Source organism: Peromyscus californicus, unplaced genomic scaffold, assembly GCF_007827085.1.
Source record: "Peromyscus californicus insignis strain IS unplaced genomic scaffold, ASM782708v3 Scaffold_10__1_contigs__length_136768540, whole genome shotgun sequence".
NCBI classification, from domain to species: domain Eukaryota; kingdom Metazoa; phylum Chordata; class Mammalia; order Rodentia; family Cricetidae; genus Peromyscus; species Peromyscus californicus.
This window is the reverse complement of record NW_026294391.1, coordinates 85,563,759-85,574,462: the sequence shown is the minus strand read 5'-3', so window position 1 is coordinate 85,574,462 and position 10,704 is coordinate 85,563,759. Positions and strand designations below refer to the sequence as shown.

The window sequence follows — 10,704 nt, the reverse complement described above, 5'->3', positions numbered from 1 at the left end:
CCAGGCTGTGTTTTTTTCCCTGGTCGCTACTGTCCTGCTCTGTGATTGGCTGGTTTCACAAGTCAGCTGGCCAGGGGCAGAGATGGCTCTGATCTGTGCCAAACTGTGTTTCTTTCCCCGGCCTTAGCTGAGCCATCTTTCCCTAGTTCTGGGCTACAAGTTCAGGAGGGATTTCTTCAGCCAGCCCCTTTTCCCTACATCATTTGTCTCTGGACTTTTATCTTTCTCTATTCTGTATACCTGTCTTTACTTCTGACTCTGCTGCTTGCTGTGTACCTGGGTGGCTGGTCTCTGGTGTCCTCTCTCCTCCTTTTCTCACTCCTGCCTCTCCTCTCCTCCTATGTATTCTCTCTGCATGCCAGGCCAGCCTGTCCTTTCTCCTGCCTAACTATTGGCCGTTCAGATCTTTATTAGACCAATAAGGTGTTTTAGGCAGGCAAAGTAACACAGCTTTACAGAGTTAAACAAATGCAGCATAAAAGAATTGCAGCATATCCTTGCATCATTAAACAAATATTCCATAGCATAAACACATGTAACACATCTTAAACTAATATTCCACAACAGATGCTGCTGTAGAAAGTCCAACTGTGTTTATATTTTGGGTATGTGAAATATTACTACTATTAAGATAATCCAATATAAATCTGTGTATTTGGAGAAGTACCACTCCTTCCTACTCTGTTCTCATTTCCCATTTCTTCCTCATCCTTCACTGAAGGAATGACGTATCATTCACTTTTTGCTCTACTATCACTTATATTTATTTTGCACAAAGGAAAGGTAACATGTTTTCTTACATTGCCTCCTTACGTGAGAGCATAGGGTGCACATTTCTGTTTTTCATTTAAGAGCATTTCTTTCTTTATTGAAAATAGATTTTTTTTCATACAATGTATTCAGATTATAGTTTCCCCTCCCCCAGATCCTCCCACCTCTGCATTCACTCAAATCTGTTACTTTTCTATCTCTCTCTCATTAGAAACAAACATATAAGATTAACAAAATAATATAAACTAAGATAGAATAAAAACAAACCAGAATAGGACAATGCAAACAGACAAACAGGAAAAAGAAAAGTAGAAAAAGCACAAGAGAGACACACATTCACACACAGAGAAAACCCATAAAAACAAAAATCTGAAGTGTAGTCAGAATTTCTTTGGACCACCAGCCCCCAAATAATGACATGGAGAGTTCCTATTAATTATGAGAGCTTGGCCTTAGCTTAGACTTGTTCCCAACTAGTTCTCAAAACTTAAACTAACCCATTTATATTAATCTGCATTCTGCCACATGAATCGTCACCTCTCCTCCACACTGTTTGTCTGACTTCTGTGTCTCGCTGGCAAATTCTGACTCTCTTCTTCCCAGAGTTCCTATCTCTGGTGGGAAGTCCTGCCTATCTTCTCCTGCCTAGCTATTGGCTATTCAGTTCTTTGTTAAACCAAACAGAAGATGCCTTGGAAAAGACACATCTTCACAGTGTACAGAAAGATTATCCCACAACACTGAAACTGTAATATGTAAGCAAAAGACCTGTAAGGTTTTAAAAAATACACAGACAGTACGTTGTAGCGGGAGAATTTCTCTCCAGCTCCCACCAAGTCCCGCCAGTCCCGGAGCCCACTTATAAAATAAACATACAGATGTTTGTATTATTTAAACTGCTTGGCCATTAGCTCAGGCCTGTCATTGTCTCGATCTTACTCTTATATTTAGCCCATTTCTATTAATCATTACTTTGCCACATGACTCATGGCTTACCAGTACTTTGCATCTTCCTTGTCCTGGCGGCGGCTCCAGGCAGTCTCCCCTTTCCTTCCTCCTTCCTCAATTCTCCTCTCTGTTAGTACTGCCTATACTTCCTGTCTGGCTATTGGCCAATCAGTGTTTGTTTATATAGAGCGATATCCACAGCAGTGTGTTATTAAACTAAAAAAGAAAAAAAACCCCAAACTCCAAAAATACCATTCATTGAGTTCGTTTTGTGTTAACCATCTACTGCTAGGCATAGAGGCTGCTCTTAAATCTGGTTTATATATCCAGTGAAACTCTTGGAGAAAACTATTTTTTTCTTTTCGAGTTGTTATCATTTAGAAATAACTTCTGAGTTAGGAATGGGGCTTGTGTCCCCTTCTGCAGACCCTGCACATATTTCCCCAGTCTCTGTGAGTTCATAAGGGCATAATTGCTGTTGTGTCTAGAAGGCCTTGTTTCCTTGGAGTCTTCCATCCCCAGTGGCTCATAATCTTTCTGCCTCCTCTTTTGGAGAGTTCCCTGATGCCCTGTGGGAAGGGAGTTGAAGGAGATACCCCATTTAGGACCGAGTGTTCCCAGCTAATAGCATTTCTTGAAATGCCTCCTTAACATTTCTTAAGAGATTTTCATTGTTCTTTTTCACACTTTCATCAGACACATTTGTATGACTATTCCATACCATTTTTAATCTACCTCTGTGTGAGGTTTTTAATTGTTTATATCTTGGAATTATATATAATGCTTCACTGAATGTCCTTGGGTCTGTGTTTATAGAAGTAGATCTTTATAAGATATTTAAAATTTTATTCCTCACAGTTTCACTAATGATAGAACACTATCACTTTATAATTTTGCCTGTATGTTCCCAGAGACTGAGCTATAACTCAGTGTTATTTTAATATACTACATACATCTCATTTTCATTAAATTTTGGCATTTATTATTTGTTTGATCTCTTGTCATTTTTGTGTGAACTGTTAGTTCATATCTTTTCTTTATTTTCATACCTTTTTTTGGTCTTTTCTTCCTCAGTTTTTGAGCTCTTTATATAGGAGGCATAGATTCCACTTGTCTGTGATGTTTTACTACTATATCATTCTAGTCTGTAAGTTCTTTTTTGAAATGCTTGTATTTGATAATTTTAATTTCTTGGATTTTAATTTGGTCAGATCACTTATTGCTTCCTTTCTTTACCTCTAGAATTTGAGTGACATTTAGAAATCCCTTTCTTATAGTAAGCTGTATGATCCCACTCTTTGCTTAAATTTTTAACTCAATTTTTAGTTACTCTATACATGACATGTTTCATGGATCTGCTTTAAGTTTCTTTCTTTTAAGTCTTTAACTCAATTTTTAGTTTATCTCTACGTAACATTTTTCATAGATCTAATTTAAGTGTTTTTTTCTTTTAAATCTTTAACTCAATTTTTAGTTACTCTATACACGGTATGTTTCATGGATCTACTTTAAGTTTTTTTTTCTTTTAAATCATGTCTCACTCCGTACATTGCATGTCTATCTTTTATTCAGTGGCTTCTCCATGTCACCTTTGTTTTTTATTTTAATTATGATTTATGTGTATGGGTTTTTTGCCTGCCTATATATCTGTGTAGCACGTTTGTACAGTGACCATAGTAGCCAAAAGAGAGCTTCAGATCCTCTGGAACTGGAGTTATGGATGGTTTCCAGGACTGGGAATTGAATCCATGCCCACTGGGAGATCAGTCAGTGTTCTTAACTGCCATGCCATCTTTTCAACCCTTCATTAAACACTGATGAGCACCCATGTTGGCTTCTATTTCTAAGCGTATAACCTATTTCATTCAGCTATTTGTCTGTTTTTCTAGCAGTGATAAGACACTGTAATTACAGAAATTCTCTAGAAAGTTTTCATTTCTTGGTATGGTGTCAGGAGTCCCTTCTCAAGTGTCTTCCTTCTCTCTTCTTAGCTATTCTTGAGTACTCTTTCACATATGAACTTTACCATCAGACTGTCTAGCTCAGTAAAATGTAGATATTTTTGAAATTGAATTAAACTTATACATCAGCTTATGGAGAACTTTTTTTAATGTTGAGTTTGTCAGGGAAAAGTCAAATTTAAATAGCATTGCTCCACAACCCTTATAATGGAATCTGGAGTCCTTATTCAGTCATATCAGGCACATCCACAACTGAATTTTGAACCAAAATACTGGAATATTCACAGATATTCCTAGGAACAGAACATGATGACCTTGTAATAGAGCACAAACAGCAACTTCTTGAGTACATTTCACTAACATTTGAAACAATGTGTGAAATCAGCTGCTTTGTTCCATGAGACGGCCCAGTCCCTTTCTTTCAAGACTGTTTGACTTTTTTTTTTTCACACAAAAGAAAGTTCTTCACAGAGAGGATGTACTTAAACTCTCTTACACCTTGAGCTACAACAGAAGACCATCATTTGAAGAACGTGGAACATGTTTTAGGACTGCATGAATGATGTGTTCCTGAGATAGAAATCCTGGAAGCCTCAAGAAACTGTACCACTTCTTTGTTCTTAAGTATGATAATTTTATCTTAGTCATCAAGTCATTTATCCAAGGACAGTGCCATAATGTGTGTGAGATGCTATAGCAAAGTACCGTATTAGGTAGGTGATGAGCAACATTAATTTTGTTTTCTTATGGTTTTAATGTTTTTGCCTGGAAATTTTCTTTATTTGGCTTATTCATATTGTTTTGAAGCTATCTAATTTAATCATGCTATTTTCTGTTTATCAGTTTTGTGAAGGTCTTTTAGAGGGTTTGTTGTTGTTCCCGAAGTAGAAGAAAAACTTAGGAGCTTTCTGACTCTTTCATGTGTTACAAGATTCTTAACCCCCCTCATTTTGTTTCTTTTCCCACCATTAACAAATTTTCTTGAATGTTTCTCCTAACCACATCAATGTATTCTTCCCACAGTCTGTGTCTTTTAAGATTGCAGTTTTAAACTAAGCTCCATATCACTTATTTGATACGCCTTTGATACTCATTGTTTATAACATATATTCATAATACATCTTGATGAGACTCATTGTGATGTGTCTATACCAACCTCTAGCTTACATGAATCGTATCCAACTGTGCTTTGCCCCCCCAACCCTGGCACCGACGCCAGACCCCAGAAGTCAGTATTCCATTATCAGATTGACTATCTCTTACTTTCCACATGTGAGACAACATACAGCTTTGAAGGGAACAGTTTTGAAGTCTTTGCCCTAAACTGTACTGCATTCTTTTGATTTTATGTTTTCTTTTTCATCTTTAGGCTGAATTCATGACTAGATTTTCCGAATATGCTTACGATCAACTTTAAGTTTTCTTAACCATCTTCCTTCAAGTCTATCTTGTGCCATTTTGGTGTCTTTGTCTGCCTCAAATACAGTGAGAGGAGTGAGACAAATCAAGGGCTGGAATGTCATTCTTTTTCTCTTTAATCACAATTAATTTGGTGTTTTAATATTTTCTATTGTACCACTTTTTTGTACATTTATCTTTTTCTTCATCATAGCTTATATACTATTGAGGGAAAATACTGGAAGTCATGTAGCTAAGTGACCAAAATTGTTTTCTGCTTACTTACTACCCATTTCTTTTCTTTCTTTCTTTCTTTTTGTAGACAGGGTTCTTTGTGTATCTTTGGAGCCTATCCTGGAACTTGCTCTGTAGAACAGGCTGGCCTCGAACTCACAGAGATCCACCTGCCTCTGCCTCCTGAGTGCTGGAATTAAAGGCATATACCACCACTGCCCGGCCTACTACCCATTTCTAATGGTGTTTTATCACATACATACTATATATACATGCAAAGGGGAATTGTAATACACACACACACACACACCTTTATACACTCACAAGTCACTTTCTAATCTGTGTCTATAGTAGATGTATCTAGTGTTGGCTATCTGGTTCATTTATTCTTTAAATTTCTACTTTGATGGCGCTGGTTGCAAAGGAGAGACTGTGTTTTTTTTTTTACTAGAACTTCTAAATATTTCTCCTTCTGATTCAGGTTCACAAAGATGGATACAAAGAACCCAAAGACACTGTTGGATCTCGCTATACAGAGTCTGCTGAGAAATGAGTCTGTGGCAATCCAAGCTCTGGAGGATATGCCAAGAGTCTTTTTTGTTCCACTGTTCATTGCTGCCTTCGAGGGTGGGCATAAGAATATATTGATTGAGATGGTGAAAGTGTGGCCCTATCACTGTCTCCACATTGGGTCATTAACTGTACAGGAGCCTCAACATGAACTCCTGAAAGCCATGATTGAGAATCTTCCAGTGCGTCCTTCAAGGAACTCTGCTTCTAGGTAAGACTGTATAATAGAAACATGGAAAGACAGAGGTGGTTATACAACAGCCTGCTACTCTCCCAGAAGGAGTAACAAGTAAATGCTGAAGATTTATGTATGAGGCTGTTGCCCGCAAAATTGGTAACTCATTAAAGACTGATTGTATTCAATGTTAATTATGAAATCTGTTACTGATTGTATTCAATGTTCATTTTGAAATCTGTTACTGAGGGTTCTATTGATGGGTTTACATAACAGGTGTTACATAAGAGAAAGACAGGAGTTTTAAGACTGCAGGGGATCTAAGGTATATAAGGAATTGGGGGGAGGAGGCTGAATTTTCATGAGAAAGATTTGTTGATAGTTAGTACAAGGAATGTCAGCCATGGATAAAAGAATTGGTTCCTAGATGTCATCATTGATTCCACTCAGTTTCATTACTGTTGGCTATTTCTCAACTATTCTTTCTCCTCTTACCCCTACAGGAGACCTAAACTGAGGATCCTAGATTTAAGGCAAGACAACGACTGTAGGACCACATGCTATGAAGTCAGCATCAAGGAACCTTTCTGTTTTCATTCGTGTGCTTATTCTGACAGCTCTATCCTGAAAATAGAAGGGCAGCATCGTTTTGTCAATCCAGAGTCCATGGTTCAGTTCCCCAGGCCTGTAGAGTTACTAGTGGACCTTTCCCTAGATGGCTCCTTAGTGGAAAAGGAATTTTTGGTTTTTCTTACAAGTAAAATTAGGGAGAGTTCAGGGTCTTTGCACGTATGCTGTCGAGATTTGCAAGTTGATAAACTGTGTGACAGCAAATGCACCCTGAGTTTTCTTGATCTCAACTGTGTTGGTCAGTTGTCAATTGACATGGGTTCGCTGAGTGATATCACAAATGTCCTGTCTCAGATGGACCACCTAGAGAGCCTCAGTCTGTCTAAAGTCACTTTTAGATCTCTGAGTGGGAAACTCTTTAAAAATTTCCTCAGTCACTTGCGACGTATGAACAACCTTAAGGAAGTCAGCTTGTCTTCATTCTGTCTCACAGGACATCTGGACAGAGTACTCAGGTAAGAGTTTGGGCCAGGGCCCTGGGTTTCCTGGAGAACTTGTTGATACAGGAAAGAAAATATTCTTGGGTATTCCTAAACTCCTGAAAAGCTTTTATGCTTTCCTTTTTGTTGCTTCTGGGAATTTGAAGCTGGAGAAAGAATTATAAAAATTAAGCAGCCAGCAAGGTACAGACAAGTGCAGAAATAAAAGGTGAAAAACACTAGCCTTCTAGATATGAAGAGGAACAGGGATTGAGATGGGGGAAGACTTTTTGCTATAGCATTGATGCACCTAATCATAGATGCCCATAGTTCACAATGTCAGATCACTTTACTGATATGTAATCCCCAAGGCATAGGCCATGAAAGTAGAGGTTGGTATGTAGAAACTGACCAACGGGAATTTTCAGTTGCCTGCTCTTTCTGATCCCTCCCCACCAAAAAGGTGAACTGACATATACAATGCATAATGTTGTAAGTATCAAGTGCTTTCAGTTTTTTCTGTTAATATTTCTTAAAACCATCTATTATAATGTGCTGCACACATTCTTAAGATTAAAAGAAATTGTATCTCAGTGTTGAAAACAAAACTTTCAGCCAGATGTGGTGGCAAGGGATTTTAATCTCAGCATTTAGGAGGCAAAGACAGGCAGATTCTGTGAATTCAAGGCCAGTATAATCTCCATAGTGAGTTCCAGGACAGCCAGGACTACAGAGTAAGAACCTGTCTGAAAAAAATTCTCAGAGTCACAAAACTATTTAGTGATCTAAAGCACACATTAACACATTAATACCCAATTATAATGCATGTGAAAAGTAGTTTATTCTAGATATAAAGGTATAGTTTTCCTCATTCAATCTTCATTCTTCAGAAGTTTTTTGTTGTTTTCTCCCTACAGAGTCCTGCCACCTGGTCTGAATTTCTTGTATCTGACATTCTGTGATCTTTCGTACAGAGACTTCAGATTTCTGGCCCAGAGCCCTCAGACGTTCCGGCTAAGGCTGCTGAATCTTAGCAACAACCCAATGTATTGGGATGATTTTGAGCCTTTTCAAACTCTTCTGGTAAATCTCTCTGGTACTCTTCGCCATCTAGAGATAAATCATTGCCTTATAAATGATACTGCAATCTCTATTCTTATCCCTGCCCTGATTCGTTGTACTCATCTCCGTGTCCTCTGCTTTGCTTCTAACCCCATCACAATGCCTATGCTTGTGACTATCATGAATAATTTAACACCCTTGAAGAATCTAAAATATGTGATTTATCCCATCCCTGTACATTGCTATGAAATATGGCCTTTTCAGGGCAGTATAGACCGAAGGAAGCTTGCTATTGTACAACTACAGTTGAAGGTGATGCTAGAGCTTGCAGAGAGGGCTGACATGAACTGGATCACTTCCTTAGAATAAATTTCACAGTCCAACACAGTTTCAACCCGATATGTACTATTTAAGTACTAAATGTTATTTCCTGGACCCACACACCCAACATATAAGGTTCTTTACATTGTAGGAATTTACACTTAGGGAATATAGGTATGTAACTGATTCCTATAGAGAATAATTTAGAAAAGATGGAGGATTTTGAGAGTTCCTGTGTATCACTGGTCTACTATTGATATATTTCATTTTACTGACCAGAGTGATGTGTATTGTGTATAATACAGGATGATCAAGTCCTAGTTTGCTCTGTCTGTGCCCATACTGTTTGGTTCGCTTGTTGGTACATCACACAAATCAGAACAATGACAGACTTTCCTGCCTATATTTGTGGAAGGAGCAGTCATTTTTGAAGACAATATTTACTTCCCCTAAGTTACTTTAGACTGGTTTTGGTTGCTTTTGGAAATCCATCAGGATTTAATAGTAGGGCCAGGAAAGAAAGATAGCAGAGGCTTTGAGGTTTCAATAGGACCTTCAAGAACATAAATATAATATTTCCTTGATGTAGGCCTGCCGTAAAGTTTCCACTACTTCCCATGAAGTCCTCAGCTGGCTATCCAGTCTTTGTCACATGAATTTTAGGTGGGATTTAGGGTCCTTGCCATAATATTCCCCCTACTTCCTTTAGTTCTCTCACTCTACTCCCAATTCCTTTAATCCTGTCATTTCCTTAGCTGTATAAATAATTCCCTATATATTTTGATTCTTTTTCCACTAGCTGTGCCCCATTTGGTATGATACATACTAGCCATGTGTGAGTACTGAGTCCAACTTATTTTATACCCAGAACATAACATAATTATTAATTCAGTTTGCATATCCTAGACTTTCTTAGAAATGATGTGTGTAAAGTCTATAGTTAATAATTTACACAGGGCTAAGGAAATGCCTCAGTCGTCCAGTTGCTTACCACACAAGCCCACCTGTGCTCAGATCTGAACCTAGCATTTGTGTAAAAAGCTGAGCATCCAAGTGCACACTTGTCACTCCAGTGTGAAAAGGTGGAGGAAGGAAGGGCCTTGGGGCCATGTGGCCGGACATTCTAGCAAATTAGGGATTCGAGGTTCAGTGAGAGATCCTGCCTCAGAAAATATGTGTAGAAGAAAAAAAAAACAGATACTGACTTTTGGCATGCAAGTGTGCATGTGCGTGAGTGCACACACACACACACACACACACACACACACACACACACAAAGAGAGAGAGAGAGAGAGAGAGAGAGAGAGAGAGAGAGAGAGAGAGAGAGAGAGAGCAAGTACATACACCTCCTCCCACACATGAACATGGACTCTTAAAAATATCTTACTCGTATTGTTAATTTCTTGAAACGGCATAATGCATCACAAAGACATGGTAAAGATAGAAGATTAGGATTTGTTCCTTCCACCTGTTGAAATGCCAAAACTGCATTTCACTGACTGACTAACAAATAGTGTAGACTCTTAAGTAATCGCTTACACATAATGTTTTCTTACTGAAATAAATTAGTAAAAGCAATGGCTTAGATCTTTATATTGTTTTCTTTTTTAAGTGAGGTCATGCTCGGTTTCAGTCTGACCACAGATAACAGTAATTGAATTTTGTTTTTAGTAGTGATACTGGTATATATATCAAACTATATTTTACAGGCATTATTATAATAAGAATACTGGCAAGACAGTTAACATTTGTTTTTTATTAATTTTTTGTTGGTAACATTGTATTTCCAAGTTAGTAAGAAAAAGCATGTTAAAATATACTGAAATTAACATGTCATATTTCCTTTGAATACAACATTTCAAATTTGTTCATATTTTCCATAATGCTTGTATCATCTAATGCACAAAATTTCAAAGACCTACTAATATGCCAGTGTAATGAGCGATTTACTTACATTGTTTCCAAGTTAAAAATTGTGGAGTTTTTGACACTTTGTATTAAATAAAATATTAAAATTAGGTTAACCTGTTTCTTTGAACTTTCCTTTTTGTTTTTTTCCATATGGCTCTTACTATATATTCTCTGAATAAGCTGGGATCACGTGCTCTCAGAAGTACAGTCTGACCAGTGTGTTAACAGTGGCAGAATACTGGGGAAGAGGCAACTCCATCAAGATTGGCATCTTTTCTCTCTTTCCTCCATCCTTCCTTATGT

The 10,704-nt window shown here is 37.7% G+C and overlaps 1 protein-coding gene across 1 annotated transcript; it reads left to right on the top strand.

Annotated features, from left to right (window-relative positions):
* The first annotated feature begins 5,803 nt into the window (after positions 1–5,803).
* LOC128115492 (melanoma antigen preferentially expressed in tumors-like) lies at positions 5,804–8,537 on the top strand. Its single transcript, XM_052746227.1, has 3 exons — positions 5,804–6,093; positions 6,561–7,142; positions 8,024–8,537. Exons 1-3 carry the CDS (start codon positions 5,804–5,806, stop codon positions 8,535–8,537), a joined length of 1,386 nt encoding a protein of 461 aa, XP_052602187.1.
* The last annotated feature ends 2,167 nt before the right edge of the window (positions 8,538–10,704 follow it).